This window comes from Dipodomys merriami, unplaced genomic scaffold, assembly GCF_024711535.1.
Source record: "Dipodomys merriami isolate MVZ:Mamm:240054 unplaced genomic scaffold, mDipMer1.0.p SCAF_9, whole genome shotgun sequence".
In the NCBI taxonomy this organism is placed as follows: Eukaryota; Metazoa; Chordata; class Mammalia; order Rodentia; family Heteromyidae; genus Dipodomys; species Dipodomys merriami.
Window position 1 is genome coordinate 60169962 of NW_027206512.1, and position 27388 is coordinate 60197349.

At 41.0% G+C, this 27388-nt stretch overlaps 1 protein-coding gene across 3 annotated transcripts in view; it reads left to right on the forward strand.

Moving 5' to 3' along the window:
* Bod1l1 (biorientation of chromosomes in cell division 1 like 1) overlaps positions 1 to 20911 on the forward strand; it is a 46116-nt gene extending 25205 nt beyond the window's left edge. Inside the window, exons 11-26 of one of the 3 annotated variants that reach the window (XM_070012268.1) lie at positions 1364 to 1428; positions 2425 to 2509; positions 5854 to 5897; positions 7396 to 7453; positions 9477 to 9535; positions 10381 to 10453; positions 12025 to 12104; positions 12381 to 12462; positions 12746 to 12819; positions 13771 to 13846; positions 13942 to 13976; positions 15096 to 15141; positions 17661 to 17710; positions 17803 to 17887; positions 18295 to 18433; positions 19544 to 20911. In XM_070012268.1, the coding sequence (XP_069868369.1) occupies positions 1364 to 1428; positions 2425 to 2509; positions 5854 to 5897; positions 7396 to 7453; positions 9477 to 9535; positions 10381 to 10453; positions 12025 to 12104; positions 12381 to 12462; positions 12746 to 12819; positions 13771 to 13846; positions 13942 to 13976; positions 15096 to 15141; positions 17661 to 17710; positions 17803 to 17887; positions 18295 to 18433; positions 19544 to 19661 (1169 nt within the window). In that variant the 3' untranslated portion in view covers positions 19662 to 20911. Of the gene's footprint in view, positions 1 to 1363; positions 1429 to 2424; positions 2510 to 5853; positions 5898 to 7395; positions 7454 to 9476; positions 9536 to 10380; positions 10454 to 12024; positions 12105 to 12380; positions 12463 to 12745; positions 12820 to 13770; positions 13847 to 13941; positions 13977 to 15095; positions 15142 to 17660; positions 17711 to 17802; positions 17888 to 18294; positions 18449 to 19543 lie in introns of all 3 variants that reach the window. The other 2 variants (XM_070012266.1, XM_070012269.1) reach the window with 2 other exon arrangements.
* Positions 20912 to 27388: the final 6477 nt, after the last annotated feature.

Here is a 27388-nt window from a genome sequence, read left to right on the forward strand (position 1 = left end):
TGACTGGCACACACAAACATACAAAGTTAAAACTTTGACTCATTTCTCATGTGTCAAGAGATAAGACACAGGAGAACCCAGGTATTGAAGAATAACTAATCTTAAAAGTGGCTAAATTTCTTTGCTTTTCAGCTTTCTGGTTCACTCATTAGTTCATTAATTTCTGTATATTTTAAGAGAAAAGACAATGTTCCTTCTTGGTAAACCAGAGAATGCTGGTCATTTAAAGTAATTGATAACTTTCGAGGGTACAGTCTCCATCATTTATTGTACCATAGTATAGTCAACAGGGAATGACAGCTGTGTACCTAAGTTCGCAGTAACACTAGTGTGACAAGCATTTAGTGTTGTAATAAGGCAAAGACAGCTCATGGGCTAGATAGAGAAGCTCAGGTAATGCTGGCCTGTTTTCCACTCTGACAGTATAAATTGTGGCATCTTGGATTTTTACATTGGAATTGACCTTAGCTATCTATCTACCTTGTCCTCAGGAAGCTGAGGTTGATGGATTTAGTCCTCTTCATTACATGAACTTATATAGACATTACATAATGCTATGAGTTAAAATAACTAAATTTTTCCATTGAATTTAGCCTGGAGTAAATTGACCGCTTGGAACATTTTTATGATTCAGGCACTATTATAGTGTATCACTTCCTCTCCCCTTTTCATTTCCCTGTGGAAAGTAAAAGTTGAAGGATATGTGTGAAGTATGTGGATTGAACTAGAATTTGCTAGGAAAGTACTCTAGCACTTGAGCTATGCCCCATCCTGGATGAGCTTTTTAGGGAGAAAAAATTTGCAGCCTTCTGGGGAGGAAGGCCTTTTTTTTTATATATATATCTTTTATGTGAGGAAAATAAAGGAAACTGGACAAGCAACAGCTACAAGAAGAGCATGGGAGAAAAAGAGGCAAGACCTAAGTAAAATTGATGGTCCACTTGAGAAATTGCATTTGGGTCTGCCTCACTTTTTTTAAAGCTTTGTGTTCGATGTTGCTATATAGGCAAGACTCAAAGAGAACCTAGTCATAAATCATCTTAAGTGTATACGTCAGTGATTGCATACAGTTTGGGTGTGACTAGAAAGATCCTGTCAGATAAGATGACTATACAAATAATACTGTATCCTTTTTTATCTGGGCAGCCATCTTACTGTACAAGCAAGACACAGTTTGACTCCCACAAAGGAGTAAATGACTTCTATTTTCGGATTCTTTTCACACAAAATAATCCATTTCTGCTTACAGTGAGATAAACCAGCAAACCTTCCTTTGGTTTCTCATTGTAAGATGACTTGGTCTACCAAGTGTATGTAGCAATTAAATTCTGAAGTTGGTGTTAACCATTTTGATTTTCATTAGGCAATACAGAGTCTCCATCAAATGTTCTGCGAGTGTCTGAACTGACAAACAACTTGAAAACTGAGGTATGGCTGATAACTCAGTTATGTGAACTATCGGTGCTTATGTGTCATTTCACTCTGTATAAGTGTGCATGCGTACTTGGGTGTATGTGGCATCTGTGTGCATTACACTCTCAGCTGTTTCTGTCATTGTCTTACCTTGTGGAAGAGAAACCAAGCATCTCAAAAATAGTAAACAGTGCCATCCACAATTCTGTTTACTTCAGCCAGAATCTAGAGGTCACCTTCAGTTTGCCCTATTCCTATATTTAACCCATTACCAAATCTTAAAAGATCCCCAGCATGAATCCATCTATTGCTAGTGCTGCAGCTGCCTGCTTCATCTTAGCTGCTGCTACAGTCACCTCCCATTAGATTTCTACTTTTCCAGCCCTCCTCAGGTCTACAATCAGCCATGTGCTTTGTCTTTAAAAATAGAAATTAGGTCCTATTATTGCTCTGCTTCAAATTTCCCATGGCTTCTCATCATTTAAAGTAAAATCTTCCTTGATTTTAGGATGGCCTGTGTTTTACACCATTTAGTCTCTTTGCCCTTTTTCCAGCTTCACTGCATAGCACTGTCAGCCTATTATGTGGCAATGTGACGGGGAATAGAGACCCTTTCATGGGTTAGGATCAATATAGAGGAAGCACAACTTTACAACGTAATGAAAAGGAGCAATGGTCAGGCAGACAGGAGGACTTACATGTCAGTAGAAATCTAAGAAGAAAGCATTGTAGGCAGAGAGGCAGGGCCATGTTTGTTGTACTAAATTGGACTTCCACTTTGTGCCATGGAACCTTTCATGGCTGCCATATTAGATTGGTTTTTTCTTATTTTTGTTTTATTTTGTTGGTGAAAGCTGACAAGCCCATTTTCAGTTCGGTTGGTACAAAAGCAGATTTTTATATTTCAAAATACGGAAGTTTTCATTTGCTTTAATTCACTGGAGACTGGTCTTGCCTCCTTGTAAAAATCTCAGTTAACTTTATTTTTTATGGTGTTTTGAATTTTTTTAGACATTTGTGCCTTCAGAGGAAGAAAAAAATCATGAAATTCCAGCAGTATCAGAAAGCCCCTGTGAGGGCAAGCTGAGTGAAATAGGTAAGTTTTTATAGTAGTCTTGGTTTTTCCTCTGCATGTTTTTTACCTTTCATACTAGTGTAAAATCAATACTGGTTGACAATGACACTGGCACACTTGATGAGTTCATTCACTTCTTACCTTTATCAAAAGAAATTCTTTGCTCTTTCATTTTTAACATATTTTTCTCATTAAAAAGCCTTTTTTATGTGAAGTAATTGTTTAAATCCGATTTCTCCAACAGTAGCAGAAACAAAGCTGTTTTGGAGCCGATGCTTTTTCCTAAAGTATTTCTACACACCCTATATCCAAAGACTTAGTCATTCCCAGAAGGCTGTTGTGCAGCATAAATACATACTTGACACCATTGGCTCTTGGGCTGAACTATGGCTTCTGCCCTAGTAACAGCAGTGAAGCTACTCTCAGCTCTAAGCTTACATAGCCTCTTCTTAGTCTGCACAATGTTCTCTTTACACTGAGGATTTTTTTTTTAGGAGAGAATCTGAAATTCAGAAAGGATCATGGCAGCAGCTCTCAAACATTTTGATCTGAAGGCTGCTTTATATTGTGGAGGTTAATGAAAACCTCAAAGAGCATTTGCTCTGTTGATTTTAAATTGATACTTTTCAGGTAAGAAATAAAATTAAGAATGTTATGAAATAATTCAATATAAGTAATTTACTGTTAGGTTTTTTTTTGTAGAAAATAGCTGAATTTCCCAAAACAACAAAATTTAGTAAGAAAGGTGACATTTTATCTTTATTTGCAAATCTCTTCAAATCTAGTTTAAAAGAAGGCAGTTCATTTCTCTATTCACATTCTCTAACTGTTTGATTTACATGTTGATTTTTGTATGGATGTGTATGGTAAGGACTGAATCCTGGGTTTCACAAATACTAAGCAAGTATTCTTTCACTGAGCTTCGTCCCCAGCCCTTGTGGTCAGATGTGAATAAATTTTTCATTAATTGTGGATACATCTTTGATCTCTGAAAAACTATTATGTGTTCATAAGCTCATAAAGCAGTAATATCTTACTATTTACATGATGTTAGTTTGACCCTTACTGTTCCCTTGGTAGAAACCTGGGAAACTTACCCCCTTTTTGTGGTTGATGGAACTTGATCACAGTTTGAAAAGCATTAGGTTAAGAAAATGGAAATGAGGGCTGGGAAGGTGGCTCAGTGGTAGAGCGCTTGCCTTGCATGCCTGAGGCCCTGGGTTCGATTCCTCAGCACCACATAAGCAAAAAGAAAAAAGCCGGTAGTGGCACTGTGGCTCAAGTGGTAGAGTGCTAGTCTTGAGCTGAAGAGCTAAGGGACAGCACCCAGGCCCAGAGTTCAGGCCCCACAACCGGACCCAAAAAAAAAAAAAAAAAAAGAAAGAAAAAGAAAATGGAAATGAGAGTTGTGACTATAGTGGATTGTTTTCTTCTGAATCAGATGTTAAGAAGAAAAATAGAATGGGGGGCGGGGGGGTATAAGCTCACTGGTAGATTTTGGCATGCCATGCACAGTGCCCTGGATTCAATCATCAGTGCCCCAGACCAAAAAAAGAAGAAAGGATAAAAAGTAAAGTACTAGGGGCTTGAACTCTGGGCCTGGATACTATCCCTCAGCTCTTCACCCCAAGCTGGCGCTCTACCACCGAGCCACAGTGCCACTTCTGGTTTTCTGATAGTTTATTGGAGATAAGAGTTTCATGGCCTTTCCTGCCCATGCTGGCTTTGAACCAGTGATCCTCAGATCTCCGCCTCCTGAGAGGCTAAGATTATAGGCTTGAGCCACCTGTACTCAGCAAACTAGGAACTTTTGAACCTTTACACATTTATCACTAGAACTCAGTGCCTGGCCACTGTCCTTGAGGATTTTTTGCTCAAGGCTAGCACTCTACCACTTGAGCCAAAACTCCACTTCCAGCTTTTTGATGGAAAACTGGAGATAGATTCCCTTTCCTGGGCGGCTTCAAACCATAATCCTCAGATCTCATCCTCCTGAGTAGCTAAGATTACAGGAATCGGCAACCAGTGCTCAGCTTCTTTATGTTTTTGAAATAACCGTGCAAGTCAGTGGAACAGTCAAGTTGACTTTATTGGCAAATAATAAAATACAAACAATTGCTTAGAGAGAATGTATCAGTCTGCAGAACTGAAAAATTCAAGCACAGAGCCAGGATTGTCCTGACCTCCACAGACACACACAGTAGAAACTCAGTTTCCTATCCACTTTATCCCACAGAGGTCATTGTCTTTCATTTGTGGCCTGGTGGAAAATAGTTTTGCACTATTTTTTCAGGCCAAAATCATGAGACATTCTCACTGAACTTAAGTTTGTGTGTCTGTCCTGACTAGTATTGTGACCAGAGGAATGTAGCTTGTTGGTTGACTTGAGTCTAATGCACTGTTCCTAGGACATGGTATCTCACATTACACACCGCTGGGGCTATGAGTAAGATGCCTGAAAGGCATCTATAGTGTTTACTGCACTCACCTTGGCCCTTCGAAGGTTTTCCTTGCACAAAACATCAGGTACTTGTGAGGACCAGGGATATCAAGATGAAAATGACTCATGGAAGTAAGTTGTCCATTGAGATGAGCATACAGAAGCTTAAGGCATGATGGAACTGGTGTTACTCAAAGTCCAAGAATTAAGTGCCTAAATCCCCATCTATAACCACTGTCTGGGGAGGTTATAGGGTCAATGATTGTAGATCCTCTTAGATAAAAGTCATCAGAAATGGCCTTTGTATACAGAAATACCAGCCAGTCCTGGAAGACCACAGTAAGTCATTCATGCTGAAGGTGATCAATCTTTGTAAAATGTGGACTGATATGGTTAAAATAGGTTTGGATGTTTCATAGTACAAATAATTAACATCACATTTGTTAATTGTCAAGAAAGTAACATTTTTGGATTCCATAGTCTTCTGTTCCCATGGTTATATTTCAGACTGCTTTACTATGTTTAGAAACAATTCAGTAAGAGATCTATTTATATAAAAGGAAGTTGTTTAAAAGAAAAATGTGTGTTCTGTCATTGTTGAGTAGAAACAGTAGACCTTGTACTTCAAGTTTCCAAAGAATATAAACAGACCGTTGCTGTTTGAGGGGATAGGATCTGACTTTTCATTTGATGGCATTATTTTTTAATGAACCAGTGTTTTATTGCAGCTTAATCATTAACATTAAGGTCTACCTTTTTCTAAGCTTCAAATGATCAGAATAGTTAAATTACTGGCTTAATGGTCCTCAGACATTTTTACAAAAATGCAGGAGAACACAGGCAACATCAGTTTCCATTGCTTGTCTGATAAAACATAGAACACATACTGTAGATACCAATTGGTCACACTTTTTTTTTTGAACAGCTGAGCTACAAGGGGAGTGTTCATCGGAAAAGGAGTTACTACATGTAAGTATCTGTAATTATTTTAATTTTGTTGGCATTGATTGCTTTGTTTGAGAGTGATTGAGTCCTGTATAGTAGTATGCTGTCCACTAAAGATCAGCACGCTAACCAAAGCTTTAACTGGGCCTTTCCACATTCCCTGATAGCCACTTGTGATGAACTCTGAACTTTGTGGGTTTGATCATAATAGAATTGAAATTGGGATTGTAATACCTTAAATTCTCCTGGCTCTGTAGACAAAATAATTTTCAGTTTGAGAAAGATCATTTTATGCTTTTTGGAAAGATTTTTTTTGTTTAAAGATTCTGAAGTGTAATTGCCATAAATATGTATATTTCTCAGGTGTAGCTCTCAAAATCACTTTCATGGCTGAAAGAATGTTTCACTAATGTTTGGTTTTGTTCAGCCATAATGTATTAATAGGTAACCTAATACATAGCAAGGTGGTAGGCATCTTGTAAAATGCTTTCAAATATCAGACACCTGCATTCTCTCGCGTTCCCCCAGAGGACTTGGAGAACTTTGCTTACTGTCAGGCCCTGAGAGATCATGGTGAGACTCGCTTGTGTAAGCTAGAAGCTCATACAAATTATGCCGATAAGGAAGAGTCCTTTTTGGCTTGGTTCAAGTTTGCACCCTGAGATTTACAGAGATTTTCAATGAGGTTGAAGTGTACTAAACCAGCCAGCATGTGTTACCTGCCACCTAATTTCCTGAATCCCAGCTGCCCTCTTGCCTTTAGCCAGGCACATCTTCCACATAGTCATGAAGTTCTGTATCATAGGATACATTGAGAGGTCCCTTTTCTCATTAGAGACCGAGAGGGAGACAGAGAGACAGAGACAGAGACAGAGAGAGAGAGACATACATACAGAGATACAGAGATCAATACAGAGATAGATACACAGATACAAGAGTTGCCAGACAACTAATCACATGACAAAAATGTAGCTCATGCCATTAACTACTCAGGAGGCTGAGATCTGAGGATCATGGTTTGAAGCCAGCCCAGGCAGGAAAGTCCATGAGACTCTTACTTCCAATTAACCACCAAAAAACTGGAAGTGCTCAAACTAGTAGAGCACTAGACTTCAAAAAAGTTCAGAGATAGTGTCCAGGTCCTGAGTTCAAGCCCCATGACCAATAAACAAATACATATCAAACACACACATACATTCATATGTTCAGTTTTTAAATAAAAGGAAAAAATTATGAGAGCTCTCTGAATGAGAAGAGATTCTGTAGAATTTTGAAATTTTCTACTCATTTCTTTTTTGTCAAAACCATTGTAAAGACAGGAGAATAAACACTGAAGAATGAATTTGCTAAGTTGAAACTTTTTATAGAACATGCTCTATGCTGTTGAGCTTCTGCAAAAATTAAAAAGAACATGTGCTCTAGTTCCTTTTGGCATTTGTACACATAACCAGGTTATATACATTCCTTTTTTTCCCTTTAACTTTTTGTGAGGAATACATAACCCTTTATATTGTATATTTAGGTTGAAAACTCAGGCTCAGGAGTAAATGAAGAACATAGCAAAGCTTCTAACAAAGGAGGTAAGCTAATGAATGTCTTATAATCATGTAAATATTAACTCATTAGCATTCATTAAGTGCCATCTATATGCCAGGCCCACAGATTTTCTCATGTAAATCATAAAAACCAGAGATTGTTAAATATCACATCACATTTAGGTAAGATGGGACTTGGAGAGGTCAGGTGAGTTGAAATTTCAAGACTATACATCTTGTTTTCCTCAAGTAGCTGCTAGAACTTTGCCAGCAACTTCAGAGTGAACTCAATTCATCGTGCGTATAAAATGCATTGTCTCTGGTCTGCAGCTAGACTTCTTTTGTCTAGAAATTCTGTGCTACATATATACCTGAACATTTATTAACTTCTGACAAGTAGTCTCAATTTAGCAACAGATCAAGGACATACGTATGTGGGTCAGGCCTCATTAGCCATAGCTTATGCAGGCCACTCTGTAGACTAATAATTTTCTTCTCACCAAAAATATAGAATTTTGTTTGTTCTTACTCATTTTGTAGGTTCTCTGTTCGTGTGTGTGTGTGTGTGTGTGTGTGTGTGTGTGTGTGTGTGTGTGTGTGTCTGTGTGTGTGTAATAGACCCATTTATATGGGGGGAGATTGTATGTGTGCAGGGTAATAGGTCTTGAACTCAGCACTTTGCACTCTTGCGTGGCTTTTTTGTTCAAAACTGACACTACCACTTCTGGCTTTTTGCTGGTTAATTGGAGATAGTTTTGTAGACCTTCCTGCCTAGACTGGCTTCAAACTGTGATCCTCAGACCTGAGTCTCCTGAATAGCTAACATTGGAGGCATGAGCATCCAACATCTAGCTCAAACACATCTTTGCTATGCTGGGGATTGAGCCCAGGACTTTGTTTATGCAGTTGTGTGTTTGTGTGTTTGTGCTTGCACGCATGTGTGTGTGTTCTGGTATCAGGGTTTGAACTCTAGGACTCATACTTGTCAGTACCTTTGCTCAGCTGGGCCCCATCACTTAAGCCACACCTTCAGACTACTTTTTGTTGGTTGTTATGGAAGTGTAGCCTGGGACTACAGTCCTCTAGATCCATTTGCTAAGATTACAGTTGTGAACCAGCAGTACCTGACTTCACAATCTTACTGTGTAACATGTTGCATCATATTTCAAACAAAAGCAAACTGATAATAATGATAAATACTCATATACTTGTTACCTAGTATTGTTATATCTTCAAATTTAACATGTTCATATACTTAAAAATGCCACAGATACCTTCGCTGTCCCTTCCTAGTCACAATCTTCTTTCCTTGTTGTACCCATCCAGAGGGGACCACTATTCCGCATTGAGCAGATGTAGTTTCTGGTTTCATGAGCAACACTGAGCATAGATGTCCTAGGTCAGGTGAATGAGGTTGCTCTATATATTACTTACTTTACCTTATTTGCTCCCTTATAAATATGTTCTGAGGTTTTATCCTATTGATTAGTCTGTTCTAGCTACTTTATTATTTTAATTACTGTTTCCATTATGTGAATACAACCTTTTTCTTTTTTTGCTGCTTCTGTTGGTGGACATTTAGGGTTTTCTGTAACTTTTACAAAAAGTGCTCTTTGCATGCCCTTGGAGCTGCTTTCTAGAACATCTCTAATGTGGAGTAGTTGAGTTATAGGCACTCCTTCAGTGTCTTAGAGTACCCGGTTGTCTTAAGGTGGTGCTTGCTCATCTGATGACTGGTACAGTATTTTGTTGTTTTCCTGAGATTCTTAGTACCACTTAGGGAACACTTGGACATCTGCTGTATAAAATCCGGTGCTGTGGCCCTGGAACTGTTACTTCCAGGACCCTGTTTACTTCTATCTAGAAATGGGAGAAAATGAAACTTAACCTGACAATATTGTTAGGGTATCCCATCACAAGTCTTTTGTGATCTGCCTGTTGCATACCTCTTACATCACTGCTGCTCAGGATAAAGTTTCTTGCTGCCCTCCATCAACACATACACCTAAAATGAGAACTAGATTAAAAAATATTGAATACTTTTTTTTTTGCTGTATTTACTATGCAGAGATAAAAGACACCGCAGAAACTGTAAGAGATCACAGTGTTGAAACAAATCCTAAAGAGGTAAGTTTTCATAATAAATTCAAGCATTTCATGTATTATGTGTTGTGTTCTTGTCTGTATTCCCTGAAAAGCATTAGGAAGCCAGTAATATGTTGAGTGGATTATCAGGAGTTCTGTATATCATGTGTACCTGCATATGCAGTTATAATGTTGACACAATTTGGCAGACCTCAGGATTTGGGGGTAAATATCTGTTATACAGTCAGAACATCAGAAGCTTTTTTCTTTTTTTTTTTTTTTCTCTTTTGTCAGTTGTGGGACCTGAACTCTGGGCATGGGCGCTGTCCCTCAGCTCTTCAGCTCAAGGCTAGTGCTCTACCACTTGAGCCCTAGTACCTTCTCTAGCCTTTTCTGCTTATGTGGTGCTGAGGAATCAAACCCAGGGCCTCATGTATGCGAGGCAAACACTCTACAACTGAGCTACCTTCCCAGTCCCGGAATATTTCTTTATGTGTTATTTTTCATCAACCTTAGGAGCACATGTTTAATGGCCCCCTAACAGTAGAAAAATACTAATAAATTATGAAATTCCATTGATGTAAAATAGTGCTAGACTTCAGGGATGATGAGATGAAAATTTTTCTGTAGTTTGTATTTTAGAATTATTGAAATAGGCTATGTAACCAGAATCAGATTTTGATATCTTATATAGATATACATCCAAATCTAAAATAAGAGTCAAGTTTAGAGTTAGTCCGGAACTGTTACTAATCAAGTCTATATTATATTTTTTAATTTATGTATCAACCTACTCCAAAGTGTAGAAGCTATTATTTGTGTGCCACCACTGAAGTTGATTTGGCCCAGATTCTGTTGGTTTTTATTATAGTCATTCTTAATTCCAGGTTGAAGAGGAAGAAAGGCATCTGCCAAAAAGAAAAAGAAAGAAGCCTAGCCCCTCCTCAGAAGACGAACTGGGTATTTAGAATATATAGTCCTTTTTTAGACATCTTTAAAAACTCTGTTACATTTATATCCAGAAGAGTGGGCCAGCAAAAGAATTCTTGATGGACTGGGAAGGTGGCTCAGTGGTAGAGTGCTTGCTTTGCATGCGTGAGGCCCTGGGTTCAATTCCTCACCACCACATTAGCAGAAAAAGCCGGTAATGGTGCTATGGCTCAAGTGGTAGAGCGCTAGCCTTGAGCTGAAGAGCTGAGGGACAGTGTCCAGGCCCAGAGTTCAGGCCCTACAACCAACAAAAAAAAAAAAAAAGAATTCTTGAGGGAAGTAACTATCTTCTTCACAGCTCATGAGGCTAATCTAATATGGATTGACACCATTAGGGTCTGTGGGCCTGTGGCAAGTGCTTTGAACCATGACCATGTGCCCTGCAGAGCAAGTGAAGCACTTGCAGCCAAAGCATATGTGGTTGCCCCTGCCCTCGGTGCTGCTGGCCTGCAGCAGTGCCATCCAACAGAACTCTCCGAGGGACAGAAATATTCCGTGTGTGCCTTATCCATACAGTGTGGCTGAAGAGACTCTGATGTGATTGCTGTGAATGAAAAACTGAATTTTTAGTTGTTGTTTCGTTCATTTTAATAGCCACTGGTTGCGAGTGACTCCTTGTGTTAGACAATGCAGAGATCTTCTCTTTTAATACCTCACAAAATAGAAATTGAATAAAGGTTTTACTAAGTAAATATATAGAGAACAGTAGAGAAATGCTTTTCCCTTTTTAGTTGAGACATTATTGTGATATGATGAGATTATTTTGTAGCAATTTATTGAGTTCATATCAGATTCAAGTACAATACATAGAATAAAGTATCACTCCCATTCTATCCTTAAACTAATTCTGTGAGTTAGGGATGGTAGGGATTAAATAAATAAATTAAGCCAGGTACCAGTAACTCACACCTGTAATCCTAGCTACTCAGGAGGCTTTGATCTGAGGACTGACTTTCGAAGCCAACCAACCCAAGCAGGAAAGTCCATTAGACTTTTATCACTAATGAAATACCAAAAAAGCTGCGAGTAGAGCTGTTACTCAAGTAATAGAGTCACAAGTCTTGAGCAAAAAAGCTCAGGGACAGGTCCAGACCCAGAGTTCAAGCCCCCAGACGGGCACAAAATAAATAAAAAGGAATTAAGTCTCTGACAGGCTATGTCTACCTAGTACCAAGCAAATCTGATTGCATAGCCCATGGTCTTGATCACTAAGCTATGCCCCTAAGTGGTAACTCATTCAGGAAATTGGAGGAAAATATCTCTGGAAAATACTAAGCCCTTTCCATAAAACAGTATTTTTTTGGTGAGAATTTGGAGATTTTTTGTTTGTTTGTTTAATGTTCTTTTACTTTGCCAGGGCCAAAAATTAGTTTTCAGTGCTCAAATCATATGACATTTTAGATAAATTTAGAATAACTTTTAGCTTTACTGAATCACAAACCTAAGAAATAGAAGTCTCAAACTGCTTGAAAATAAAACTGCAAGTTTCACTTTTCATTTAGCTTTCCTTCTTTTGTGATTCTGTCCAAACTGATTTCCAGATGATAGTCCCCGTGTCCTGGATTCCGGAATGGAAACAGCACTGAGCCAGTGTTCCACGACTGAGCCACGAGATACAAAGGTATTTTTTTCTGCATAGTAATTTTAAGTTTGTGGGGTAATCTGATTATATCACTGGGAATACTTAGAATTTTTTTATTCTAATAGTCTTCTTACCTTGCTTTTATAGTCTCACTTGCAGCAGTGATGGTTACTTTTAATAAAAGAAAGAAAACTGGTTTTCAATTAACTACTCTAAAAAACAGCTAGGAAATTGTTGAGGTGAGCTTTGAGGAGGGTGAATGGAGTCAAAGTTAAGTTCAAGAAAAAGATCTTGTTTTGTTCACCTTGTCTATAGGAAGAGAGCTCCGGAGATCTGGAGGAGTTGCCTAAAATAAGTTCCAAGACAAACAGCAGCGCTACACAGGCCGAAGAAAAAGGTGAGGGAAAGCCTGGGGTGCGAGCGCCGGCCCCTCTCGCTGAGCTCACCAGCTGCAGCATTTGCCTTGATTTCCCTGTGTCCGCGATTACATTCATATACTTTGGAATGACCTATTCATTTGGATCATGTTCTCTCAAAGTATGCTGCTTCTTGGTTTAGGGGTTTTGATGAGGGGGAAGTGTAAATGGAGCAAGCATGGCCACCATCAGGCAGTCCCTCTGATAAGCCCCTGAGCCGGGTGGAGGCTGGCCGTGGCCACTAATGCTCTGCCTTTTCTGCAGATGAATTTAGCAGCAGTGAAGCCACTGGTGACAGGACGGAGCAGAATGAAGACGATGGCGTCAAATCACAGGAAGTGAGAACAGTCTTTCATACTTACTCAAGTGTCGAATGCTTACCCAGTGTGTTAAATACCATTACTGTACATACTTTTGGGAGAGCTTTTTGTTTTTTTTAGTGCAGGGGGACACTATTTTTTACAGTATATTTTATCACTGTCATTATGATGAATTTTGTTCCCTTCGTCTTGGTTTCATCAAAACATTTGTACGCGACCTACATGCAGTATGGTTATATAGGGTTGGTGTACCTCTGTACACCAGGGCCATGTCACCTTGACACTGTCTGGCCAGATAGCAGGCCAGGGCAGCAGCAGGAGGCTGCCTGAACTCTGGAGTCCGGCAGGAGGAAACGCAAGCAGCGAGCAGCAGCAGGGAGGACCTAAGTTTCATGAGGCAAGGAAGTTCCTGGGCTCCTGGGAGGCTGCAACTGCAGACAGACCCTTCCGCCCAGCCCAGTCAGACAGAGTCTATGGGGGTTTGTCTATTGGGCAGAGAATGCCAGTGGCCTGAGACAGCCCCTTAACTCAGGGACATATGCCTGAATATCAGCCAAGCTTCTAGTAACCATTGCTCCAATTGCCAGAATTTTAATGGCTCTTTTTGGGTTTCCTCATCCCATTTGAGAAAAACAGTAAATTACTCTGTTATAAGAAAATATTTGCCCACAAGTGTGCTGAATGAAATCCTAGGCATCCTGGGGCACACACAGTCCTTTGAGAAGGACGAGGCCGCAGGTCATACTTACTCCCATGGCCTCCTTGTTCATCTGCTGTGATCAGGTGAGGGGATTGTAGTGAGAGAGAGACCACCTGCACAGTAGCATCCTCGCCTAAGTGACAAAGCTGGGATTTGAGCCCTCTTAGAATGGAACTCTAAATCTCTTTTTGAAGAAATAAACTATTACTAGAATAGAAAATACAACTATTCTTTCCTTGCTGGACTTTTTCCTCCCATTTCTCCCTTAGGAAGATCAGCCGGTAATTATTAAAAGAAAAAGAGGACGACCTCGTAAATACCCTATAGAAACAACATTAAAATCGAGTAGGTATTTTGTGCATCTTCAATTCACACACAGATTTTCACTCTTGATTTTCTAAGTTTTGTTTATGTTTTGTTTTATTTTGTTTTTTAAATAGAAGACGACACCAAAACAGATACTGGCATTGTCACTGTAAGTAATTGCAAGGATAAGAAATGAACCTTTCAAATACTTGCTCTTGACATGTAAATGGTATGCTCCAATATCTAGTATTTTAAACTACTTCATTTTTTAAATACTTAGAAAGATTTGAAGGACTTTCTTAAAATCTGGATAGCCATTCACCTAGTATTTTAATTATTGATGCCTTCATGTAAGCAGAATTATATTAATTGTTCTTTTCTACTCCCACTGGAGATTAATCATGTAGATTTATTTAGGAAGTTAGATTCTTATAGTCATCCTTGTTAATAGAAATTCTATACAATTTTGAGGTAGTAGCTTTTTAAAGAGACACATCTGAGGTGTCTGTCTTAACTATTCTTTTTTTTTTTGGGGGGGGGTGTCTGGTCGTGGGGCCTGATCTCTGGGCCTGGGCACTGTCCCTCAGCTCTTCAGCTCAAGGCTAGCACTCCACCACTTAAGCCACAGCACCACTTCCCGCTTTTTTCTTTTTGCTTATGTGGTGCTGAGGGCCTCAGGCATGCAAGGCAAGCACTCTACCACTAAGCCACCTTCCCAGCCCCTTAACTACTCTCTTTGACTACTACTCTCACTGCTTTTAGTACAAAAGAATCATCAGTGATACTTTTATCTTTCTGACACTATTTGTCTTTGACCCTGAAGTGTGTCCCCAGTGAAGTCACTAGATCAAGCTTCATTGCATGGTGGCATGATAAGGAGGACAGATATGCGCACTGACCTAACAAAAGCACATGGGTTCAAACCTCACCTTTGCCACTTATTCCCAGTCATCTGACCCTCTGGTTCAGATTCCCTGCCCGTAAAGTAGTATTTCTCTTATAGTATACTTGCAAGACAGCAATTGTGAAATGGTTCACTGGTTGCAGGGCCTGGTAAACACCTTGGCCCTGATGTGTTGCCTCTACTACTCTTCCTCTAATGTCACAGCACGGTGGCTGAGGTTTGGGGCACTGTGCTAGGCGTATTTGACCAGCTGTAGAAAATAGGTGCCGATATCCTGTCTGCATAATGAATGTCAGTCTTAAACCATCTTTACATTATCAGTTGCTTTTCTACGTGTTAATGATAATAAACTCCTAAATTCAATCTTTTATTTTTTAAAACTAGGTAGAACAGTCTCCACCAAGCAGCAAGTTGAAAGTAACACAAACTGGTATGTACCTACAGTATTTTGCTCTATGTAACAGGAGTCTGGTGTATTTTCAGCCCATACACACAAAAAAATTTCAAAGTGGTTTCATTTGTAAGCTCTCGGGGATGCTGGCTATTAGGGAAGATTTTAGACTTCCTGTTTGTCAGGGACTTGAGTGGGCCTGTTAAGCGTTATATATGAACATACATGAATATATTTATCTTCTTCTTCTGTGAGCTGAGCCTTTCTTCATTGAAGAAGTCTGTACAACCTTCAGAGAGGAAAGTAAAGGAAGTGGAAGGCAAAATAATGAAGGCATTACTACATCCATGGACATCACTGCACCTCACTATCTAAATCATAATTGGCTGGATTTGTTTAGGCAACAAATCCTTTTTTAGCCTGGAAGTGAACAGTGTTATCACAAGACAGAAATACACTGCTCTGAGAATAGTAATACTTTTGGTTTTTTGTTTGTTTTGTTTTGTTTTTATGGTCCTGGGGCCTGAACTCGGGGCCTGGGTGCTATGCCTCAGCTCTTCAGCTCAATGCTAGCACTACCTACTTGAGCCACAGGGCCACTTCTGGCTTTCTCTGCTTATGTGGTGCTAAGAAATTGAACCCAGGGCTTCATGCATGCAAGGCAAGCACTCTACCACTGAGCCACCCTCCCAGCCCAGGAGTAATATTTTTAAAGTTGCCTGTGTACCTTAACAGAACGTAGAACTGAAAAGATTACATTTTATCTTTAGTCCAAGGAGAAAATATACTCCAAAATCAAAGTGAGAAGAGAATGGGAGCATTCTTTATCTATGACAGACACTTTCCAGATTTGGGGTTTGGGTTTTGTTGTGCATTGTCCTCTATTTAAAGCCTGTTCTCAGTTGTTCCCACATTTAACTATGTGAGAGCTTTTGGTTATACTTTAGTGTTTTTGTCTCATGGTGTTTGCTAAAAATGAGAGGGAGGATTCAGAGTCTGGTTGGTTTTCTGTTTGCTTTTCGGTTTTTTTTTGTATTTTTTAGGGGATTATTTGTTTATTTGTTTGTTTTTTACCTGTCTTAGGGATTGAACTCAGGGCCTCAGATACTGTCTCCTAGCTTTTTTGCTCAAGGCTGTTACTCTACCACTTGAGCCACAATCCCACTTTTGGCTTTTTTGGTGGTTAATTGAGATTCTCACAGACTTTTCTGCCCAGGGTGGCTTCAGACTGTGATCCTCAGATCTCAGCCTCCTGAATAGTTAACAATATTGACCTGAGCCACTGGCGCCCAGCTGAATCTGATTGTGTTTTAATTCACTATTACTTATAATGTTATAATATGTTAAATCCAAATAGCAAAAAACCTTCACCTCTTGAGTATCCTTTAAAGACAAGAATTTAAGCCCTGTGATCATGTTGTGGAGTTGTAATTTAGTAGTAATTTTCTGTGTCTGGGTAACAGTGACCAGTTAAAACTGGACTTCTCTGTTGACTTTATGTATTAATTTGCCAATCTCAGTTTATTGAACATGCAGAAAAGGGAGCTACTTAAGCGATGAGTTTTATGTATCTTAACAAACAAGCACATAATTTTAGCTTTGAATAATAGACTAACTAGTCTTTAGTGTTTTGGGTTTTTTTATACCATTTTCAGGAAGTTCTAGTATCTACTTAAAACAAATGTATAAAGACTAGGCACCCATAAACCACATGAACAGGATTACCATAGGTACTAGTTCAGTTGTCCTTATCTAAGTCATTTGAAGTCAAAACAATTCCAATTATCAATCTTCTCGTTAGTTCTATGACTCTGAACAAATTACTGAACAGTTATTCAAACAGTAAGCGGGGATTACGATATTTATAGAGCTACATTAGATTTAAGAACAGTGTAGGTCAAGCATCCTTAATGTGAAATCTGAAATGCTTCAAAATCCAATGCCAACATATGAGTGGTACACTAGTAGGCAATTCTATGCCCGGCCTTATGTGATAGTTCCCAGTCAGAACACAGTGGAACTAAACATTGTGCACAAAATTACCTTTAGGCTCTGTGTATGTGTAAGATGTATATGACATATGTAAGTGAATTCCCTGTTCTACCCCCAAGATACCTCATTATGTTTATGCAAATGTACCAAAATCTGAAGCCATTGTAGTTCCAAGTATATTGGATAAGAAATCTACAACCTATATGTCATCTCAGCCTGCAGTTTCTGATGATCTTAGGTATCTTACATACACGTTTCCTTCATTTGTGGTTACATTTGAGCTGAGAAAGTCCATAAAGATTGTTGAGCCTAACTCCTTATCTTATAAGTGAACCCTAGCAATCAGAGCATTTAAATGACCTGCCCTGATCACACAGACTTCTTGTTGCAAATCAGAAATGAAATCTATGGTTTCCTAACTTACAGCAACCTTTAGTTACCTAGTAAAAAGAAATGGTAAATTGTGTGACTGTGTATCACCGGTACATTACATGTAACAAATCACACTCATTATTGAAATACAATAGTAATAAACAATGTATAAATTTCCTTTTTTTTTTTTAAAGATGAGTCCAATAAAGAAACAGCCAACTCACAAGAAAGGAGTATAAGCAATGTAAGTGCTAATTTCTTACCAAGATATCTTGTTTAGAAATTAACTTAGTGCTCAAGAAACCAACTTTTCCAAATGAATTTCATTGTTTCAAGGATGACAATGAAGAAAGACCAGTAGCCACTGTGCGTCGGAGAGGAAGGAAGCCCAAGCGCTCCCTCCCACTGTCAGATGACACCGGTATGACTCTAGCACATCTCAATTACAAAGCTTTATGATATATTTCAGGAAAAAACTCACCTCTTGTTCACATTGTTCTTTGCATAAAGAGAAATCCAGCATTGCTATTATGTAAATCTGTGTGAAATGGCTCTAATCCTGTGTCAGAAATGGTACATCCCAGATGCTTTCTCCAAGTGCATGTGAACCTTTCACAAATGCTGGCTGTGAACTGCATAAGTAAACGATCCCAAATGTGTTTGAGATTAAGTTAAACAGTTGTGAATTGCAAGTGCTGAAATAAAAGGAAGTGGAAAACCACTTCTTCTACCTGCAGGCCCTCCTAGCCTCAGTTCTAAACTCGAGGCCTCTCATTTGGAAGTGTCTGGGGATTGCATGAGCCAGGTGTTACCCTTCTATCTTCACAGACTCCTCAGAGCCAGAGAGAAAACGCCAGAAATCAGTTTCTGAAGCAACTGAGGACAAAAAAGATCAGGAGTCTGATGAGGAAGAAGAGGAGGAGGAAGATGATGAGCCCTCTGGTGCCACCACCAGATCCACCACCAGGTCTGAGGCACAGAGGTAATGGGGACAGCCCAAAACCACTGTCATTAACAGCTCCGGGTTCCTGGGCATCACTTTGAGCCCTGTCACACCTGCTGTAGTGGAGCTGCTGCTGGTAGTTTATCTTCAACAGAGTTGTATGCTCTCAGACTTGGCCACTCTGCATCTCCTTGTGGAGCCCCTTGCCTGTCTTAAACTCTTTGGAGGATCTTGTCTGGAGTTGCTAAGTTTAGACGCTTGTTTGCATCAGTGCGTCCACAATTTTTCTTAAGCATCGGTAGTGGCTCAGACGCTGCTGAGCATGAGCATGCTCACCATGAGTGAGCGTGGAGACACAGAAAACACAGGCCTTACACTCAGAACTTAGCCCTGGGAGCAGGGAAATTAGACATGGCTCTGATACCACATGCTTTGGCCCTGGGAAACTGTCTGGATCTGAGTACTTTTTCATATGTAAATGGTAGTTCCACATTACAGCTAGAAGCCTCTAGAAGAGAAAGGGGAGGGGAAAAAGTACCATGGTCAATTCAGTTTGGGCAAACTAGTGAATTTTTTTTCCCCTCTCAATTCTGTTGTACATTATAATATTATGTCTGTGTCCTTTTTTTTTTTTTTTTTTTTTTTTTTTTTTTTTTTGGGCCGGTCGTGGGGCCTGAACTCTGGGTCTGGGCACTGTCCCTCAGCTCTTCAGCTCAAGGCTAGCGCTCTACCACTTGAGCCACAGCGCCACTTCTGGCTTTTTGCTTATGTGGTGCTGAGGAATCGAACCCAGGGCCTCAGGCATGCAAGGCAAGCACTCTACCACTGAGCCGCCTTCCCAGCCCCTATGTCTGTGTTCTTGAGGGGACATGTGTGTGGGTAGTTGATGTTTGGGGTACACAGGTAAAGCGAAGGAACAGAGGAGGAAACGAGTCGGCAGGGCTGGAGGCCAAGCTCAGGGCAGGCCTCAGTGCTTCTCCAGGGCCAGGTGCTCGTGTGTCAGCTCCTTGTCCTGTGTTGGGATGTTCTCCTAGCTGTCAAGTTAAAAACGATCGAACTGTTTGGAGAACTACTAAATTATTTGAAGCAGCTGCTTTTAACTTGTCCCATTGCCTTTGCTTTCATTTCATGCAGATCAAAGATGCAGCTCTCGCCTTCTACCAAGCGCAAAAGAGAAGCCAGCCCTCCTGGGGCCCGAACGAGGGGTCAGCAGAGGGTGGAGGAAGCTCCTGGGAAGAAGCTGAAACGATAATGCTTCCTCAGGAGGACAGCAGGAGGGAGGGAGGGAGGGAGGGAGAGCCTCGGGAATCGGGGCTTTAAAAAAAAAAAAAAAGCTCAAGAAAAGGATGTGCATGTGCTCTAAGTTCCTAGGTGCAAGCTTTTTCTTGTTGTGTTTTAAACAGCTTTATAAACTATTGTTCATAGAAGATACTATGTACATTCACTTCAGATAAAGGAAAGTAAGTTTACTTTGTATCTGAATTCAACAAAGTAGTTGTATATTTGAACATGCAAAATTGGGATTTCCTCCCCCTCCCGCCGCCCACCCCCCCCATGCAGCCCTTCCAGCCCTGAGACTCCAGGCTGCTTCCTGGAGGTCTGTGTACAGTATATAAACATGTAAAAATAGGTTGTATTTTACTCTATGTATGATGCTAATCAATGAACACTTTATTTATTTTACAGAGAAATCTTATCTGTGAACTTTACTATATATCTGTTTATTTTATTTTAATATTTTTTTTAATGAAAAAGGGTTTTAAATGCTATGCAGTCATTAGTAAATAATTTTTTTTAGAACCTCTGCCTGCCCTGTAACTCGCTGAATATGACCTGGCAGGAAACTCTACAGAAACTTGCGCATGTATCCAAGTCGAGTAGTTTTAGCTAAAGAAAGGGTCACCATTACTTTCTGTTCACAGTCGTGACTTTTTTAAGAATGTAGCTTGTTATTAGCTTATACTTGCATCTGTGACTTTGCCACCAGCCCCACTGCCGTGAGAGATCCTGGTTCTGGTAAAGTTAAGCCCCTCACCCCGGCCCGCATTCGCTCCTCCTCGGCTGTCCCAAGCTGCCGCCAGCACTGCCCTCTTGTTCTTCTCAGTGAAGAGAAAGGCAGTGAAAACTAAGTCCTATCTATTGAGCTTCGGGATTTTATGTTGTTTTCTACACTTATTTCAGGAGAGAAACTGGCTTTATCACCAGGTTCTTTTTTAAACATATTTTAATTCCCACGTGAGCATACTGTCCAACTTGTGTTTTTCATAAAATCAAACTTTTCTTAAGGTCAAATTTGTCTTGCAGTGATGTGGTAAGTTGCCAAATAATCGAGATTATTTTAAAATGTTTTGTTCATACTCTTGTTTTATAATTAAAATTTACCTTCAGTGTGTATTGGGTTGTTTTGGGGGGTTTGGGGGGGGATATTTTTTGTTTTATTTGGCTTTTAATGTAAGGCAGATATTCCTGTCATTTTACATGATTTCGTACTGAGATTTTATATATAAAGTATAAAATGTTTCCCTAAAACTTGAGTGGAATGGATTTCTTTCCTGTGTCTTTTCTTTCTCCATGCAAACCATTTCCTCTCTCCAAATAACTGATTGCCACACTCCAGTGTGGCAGAATTCAACTTTCAATCCAAATAGGACCATGTGAGTTTCTCATTTTTATTTATATGCATGAGTTTCAACTGAAGTTCGAGTATCTGTTTGTCTGAAACCTGGCCAAGGGTAGGAGCCATGTTAGGTTCCCGTGGCTCCTGATTTTTGTGAGCACTGGGCCACTTTGCATTGGATTAGTAGCAGTGTGCATCTGGATGTGTATTCTCAGGGTGTAGTGGGCATCGTGAGCATCCCTGATAGGATAATGAGGAGGTGACGCTTTTTAATTAAAGAAACTAGATGGTAATACTACAGAAAACATCTTCTGGGGAGTTGACTGCTACTTAGAAACTTTGAATTCTTTTGAAGCCCTAGGAGAGAGAAGATAGCACCGACAGAAAGCACTGGAAATGAGTACTTTAGAGTTATCACCATGAGTTGGTCTGCTAGTATTTAGTAGTGGGAAGGAAGTTGGCAATGTGAACCATCCTTGACAGAATAGTCTCAGAATCCAAAAACACCCGTCCCCAGATGCCAGCAGTGGCCTCTCATTCACCCACTGAGACACATTTGCAGATGAAAACTCATTTCCCCGATCCTACCGCCACCACCGTGGCAAGCAGTTCATGTCACTGGACAAGCTGAACCCTGTGTCCGTCTCTTCCCCCAAAGCTGGGGCGCTCCAGCTGGCTGGCTTGAGTCAGGTTGCAGAACCTTCCAAGATGGCAAAGTGACCCCCAAAGCCTGGCTCGTGGTTCTTCATTTGTAGAGAGGTCTTCCTGGAGCTCCTTTCTCCTGCATTTGAGAGGGAGAAACTGGGCTTTCCCCAAACTCCAAAAGGATGTCACAGGGCTGGAGCAGCACTTTCCCACAAGCCTCTCTGTCACTGATAGAACCCAAGGGAATTGAGATCCCGGGAGAGGGTCCTCACTGAAGAAATGCTGGAAGTTTGCTTTCCTTGTTTTGTTTTGAATATTGCTTGGTTCTTTTCTTGTCCACTGATACGCAGCGTGTGCCACATGCTAAAACGGCTGCTTCGGTGCAGATGTTTTTCGTATTACCCTGATGGTGATACTTTTGTCTGAAGGAGAAAATAGTGTTAGAGCTGTTGGTGTTTTTTTCCTTAGAAACTGCTACCTGGGAACATATACAGTTGTTGAGCTTTTATCCAGTGCCAACACTTAAGGGCTCAAATCTCCAGGAGTGAAACCCATGTGAAAGCCTTGTTAGGGCAGGTAGATGTCTGCTCAGCTGCAAGGGGGAGAAAATGGCCGTGGAAAGGCCCAACTCCTGGCACACAAGAGGGGGAGATTGCATGGGGCATCACCTTGAGTTTTGATAAAAGGTTCAAGCAAGAACCCCTAAAGAAGAGAGCATTCTGGAAGGTGAGGGAGAGTGGAGACTACCATTTTTACTAATCAGCCTTTCTGAGGCTTTCTGGAGACCTATAGAGACAATAACTTCATATTCTGCCTTATGTGAAACTCCAGTTCCAACAGCTGTTCCTTCACACTAACTGTCTGCAGGGTAACACACAGCAAGAAATCCTGGGGAGACTCAGCCAGTTTCCCAAGATGATTAAATCTTAGAATTTCTACCACCTCTCTAACCTACACAATAACATTAATGTCCATGGAATGAATTGTATAAACCTTCGAGAGCTCCTGTCACCTTTGTGAGGAAGTACTAGATGTCCCATTGTAAGTGGAGAAAGGGAAAAGCAGGGTGTGACTGAGACTGGCCAAGATCCAGGATCTTATTTGAGGGCTTCTCCACTTTCCGGGCTAGGACCCTCAGGATAGCAACAGGCCAGACATTTACTCTGGTACTCTTGTCTCCTGAAACCAATGGTACAAAAATCTCAATGTGTTATAAGTAATACATTGATCTTGCAAGTAATGTCTTAATTGTAGAAAAGGATTAATAAACAATAAGCCCGGGGGGGGGGGGGGGGGAATGTCTCCTAAGTCAAGTATTTCTGTAATCTTTAATGGATGATGCATGCTCTACCACTTGAGCGGTAAAAACCAGCCTGTTTTTAATTTTGAGGAGAGTTCCTGGCTGGCCTAGAACCCAATACCCTCCTGTCTATGCCTCCTAAGTAGCTGGGATCACAGGCCTGTACCTCCATGCCTTGCTCGTAGCACACTGTTAACGGTGTTCAGAAGCAGTGATACTCATAACTCACCGAGACTTCCATGTGAAGAGCGGTCAGCACGTTGCCTGGCAATGTGGTAAGCTACAGTTTAACTGCCCCTGTTCAATAGCAATTTGAGATAGGGATCCGACTGGCCTTGAACTCAACACCTTAACTGCCTCCGCTTCCAAACTAGGGACTCACTTCCCCCCGACTAGGCCCACCTAATTCTTTTTGTTCAGAACTGTTTGATTCCATGTTTTGTCTTTTTTTCTTTGGGCTGTTGTTGCATCTGACTCCATATACATTTTTACTATTTTCTCTATTTCTGTAAAGAATGTCATTAGTATTTTGTAGCTAAAGGACTAAGAAATGTCTTCATGCTCATTTCCCACCTAAGGTACCTGCCACCCACCATAGTGGTATAAATTTGAATCTCAGTACTTGGTAGGCTGAGGCAGGAGAATGGAGAGTCCAAAGCCAGACTTAAGCTTCAAAACAACCTTCACTTCCCTCCCCGCCCCCTTCCCTCCCGTTCTCCCCATTCGCTCTTCTCTCTCTTCTCTGGCTCTCTTTGCCTCTCTTTTTTCTCATGCACACACCCATGTATATCCATATCCAAAAATCAAATGCAAGTTAACCCTGTGGCAATGGCTGAAATTTACCAAAGAAATTGAACTTGGTCTCACATATGTTTGCAGTAAAAATGAGGACAAACCTGAGAGGAATAAGCTAATCAAAGTTCTAGAACCTCACTTGCTTTTAGTCACTTGTGTGTAGTTGGCTTGAAAAATTAACCAGTTCTGGAGCTGCCCAGCTGAATGCTGTATGACCTGGTCTCTCCTTAGCCTGGCTCAGGTGACCCCTGTGACACAAGACTTGTGATGATGGCCACTTAGGTTGCCACTAGGAACTTGGTGGCCACTTTTATCCAAGTCACCGACTCTTTGCTTGGGCCTAAGTATCTAGTGCATAACTAAACTAAAAAGACTGGCATTTCTGCCTTCATGTTATATCTATCTATCTCTCTGGCTCTCTTAAGTTTAAGGAAACAGGATATTTAGGTGCTGAACTCTGTACACAAACATGCTAGTCACTTAAGATACATGTGTTCAGAGTGAGCAGAAGATTGATGTGCCAGAAATCTCCAATCTCTTTTCTTCTCTACTAGACTGATGATTCCAAGGTTAGGCTAAGATATTTTCAAGAGTTGCCTAGGCATCATGACCTGGACACTGAGCTGCTTCATTCTGATGAATGAAAGTGACCTCCCATCCCCCACTCCCAGAAGCAGCCGCATCCTCTCCCACAGGGGTGCTGGCTTTCCACCTGTCTGAAGAGATGAACTCTTCACAGATGCAGGAAATTGGTCATGGCCCTTCCTCAGGTGGCTGTCAGGCAAGACAGTGCTGGCTCTCTCCCACCCCCTATCACCCTTCTTTTTTACCAGTGATTGGACTCAAGTTCCAGCAGGTCTGTAAATTTGAGGTCCAAAGTATGATCTAAAACTTCATTCTCTATCTCTCCACCCCCCCCAAAAAAAAGCCCAACTACTTGACTTTTCTAAATTATGCAAAAACATGCATGGAAATAGGTGATCATGGTGAAGGATCGTAATTCGGGCACACGACATTGTGTTAAACAAAATGGATTGGTGTGGGTGTGCTCAGCAGATTCCGAATGCTGTGTCTGGGGGAGTTCAGAAAGACACTAGAAGAAAGCTCAGTTGGCTGGAACACAGATGGAAAGGTGGCCTGCCCGGGTCAGCTAGAGATCTCCAATATCCCTTTCTTCGCTATCTACTCAAAGCCTAAGATGATTGGCATGATACACTGTGTTTGTCACTTAAAACCTACTTAGTGGTAAGACACGCTACTGGAAGACCTACCTCTCACCAATCCTTTGTAAGTGAGCCCCAGAATTCCTGAAGAAATCAATGCTGATTCTTCTCTGTAGTCCAGCCCTAATAGTGGGGCCTACAGACACCCAAATGGAAGACCCCCCCCCACTTCAGGATGGCCACAGCCCAAAAGCCTGCTTACTATAATGAACAACAGAGGCAAAACTATAACCCAAATCATCTCGCTTACAGTGGACTAGATAGATGGGAAGCCTACTGGCTTTTGATTTGATCTGTACAAGCAGAAAACTTTCAGGTTCAAGGAACAAATGTTTAACAGAATCAAAGAAAATACTCATGGAGGCCAGGCACCGGTGGCTTACACCTGTACTCCTAGCTATTCAGGAGGCTGAGATGTGAGGATCGTGGTTCAAAGCCAGCCTGGGCGGGAAAAGTCCACAAGACTCCAATTAGCCACCAGAAAGCCAGAAGTGGAGCTGTGGCTCAATGTGGTAGAGTGCTAGCCTTGAGCAAAAGAGCACCCAGGCCCTGAGTTCAAGTCCCATGACCAACAACATGATTCATAGTCCCTCATGATGATCATTTCTGCCTCCAGTTCTCCCATGTACCCTCTTCCGAAGACAGACCTTGGAGAATGACAGTGGATTTTTCCAAGAGGAACCAAGGAGTGATTCTGATGCAGGTGTTCTACCAAAGGTAGATGCATTGCTTGAGAAAGTTAACACATGCCCTGATACTTAGTATGTAGCTACGGATCTGGAAATGGTCTTTCTCCATGCCTGTCCCTAAGGCCTGCATAAAACAGCTTGCTCTCAGCAATGCACATCCCTAAGTGTATGTACCTCTCCAGCTACATGTCATGTTTGCTTTCAGGAAAGCTGGCTAACTTTACCTTCTACAAGATATTCTATTTATCTGTTGTATTCATGAAATTATGCTGATGGAACCCAATGAGTGTGAAGCACCGACTGCTTATTGGTTCAGATATCGATATGTGAGAAGCAGGAAATCAGTCTGACTACATTCATGGCCCTTCTACTTCAATGAAGTAGAAGGGTTCTAGTGAGGTTTGCAGGTGAAAATATCCCTCTGAAGATAAAGAATAAGCTGTCACCTCAGGCTCTTCCTACAGCCAAGAAAAAGCTACCATAAAGGCTTGGAAGCTTGCATTTTACAAGCTATCCATACCCACCAAATGTCCTGAAAAGATGCTTGCTTTGAAGGGATCCCAGAACAGTAGACTCTGCAGCAGGTCCTGGCTGCTTGCAGGCTGCTCTGCCTTGTGGTTCCACACCCACTGAATCTGCACACTGCTTTTTAAAAAGAGCATCTCTGCTGGGAGCTGGTGGCTCACGCCTGTCATCCTAGCTAGTCAGGAGGCTGAGATCTAAGAATCACAGTTCAAAGCCAACCCCAGGCAGGAAAGTCCATGAGACTCTTCTCTCCAATTAACCACCAGAAAACCACCAACCTTGAGCTGAAGAGCTGAGAGACAGCGTTTAGGCCCAGAGTTCAAGCCTCATGACAGACAAAAAAAAAAAAAAATAGCATATCTTTCAAGATAAGGTTAATCATCAGCAATAAGCTCCCTTGGTTTTTTGTTTTAGGGTTTTTTTTTTTGGGGGGGAGGTTTTGGTGGTAGTAATGAGGTTTGGGAAATCCTGGTCTTGTGTTTGCTAGTTGAGTGCTATACCTCTTGATCCCTTTTAGCTTTAGTTATTTTTCGAATAGAGTCTGACATGAATGCCCTGACCAGTATGGACTGTCATTCTCCTACTCATGCTGTCCACACAGCTAGCATGACAGATGCATGCCACTGTACCCACCTTCTGTTGGTTGAAACAGAGTCTCATGAACATTTTTCCTGGGCTGGCCTCCCACCCTAAACCTCCTAATGTTTGCCTCCTGAGTTACTAGGATTATGGACATTGTACACAGCTCACTTACAATCATTTTTATTTGTTCAAACCAATGTATCAGTCTTCAACTAGAATTATTTGAACACCATGTCTCCAGTTTAGCTTCCAATGTAGTTAATTTTAGCCCTGTCATGTTGAGTCCTCTGGTCCTTCAAAAAAACTTCTATCCCGTATAAGCATTGTATAGAATTGATTGTTTCAGATTCTTTGGATAAAAGAATCTGCAAAAGCCGCCAGGTCTTAGTAATGTGTTCATCTCCCTACTTCCCAATGGCCAGAGTGTAGATTTCTTGCAGAGATGACTTGACCTGAATGGGGGAAGCTGGCCCTTTTGTTAGCTGTTAACAACCTGTTTTGAGTTTACAGGACGCTCCTGTCCCCATCTGCAGCAGGCCTGTGTCTGCAAGCATTCTGCTGAAGCTTCCTCCGAGGCTCCTTTGACAGCTCCCAGGACAGCTC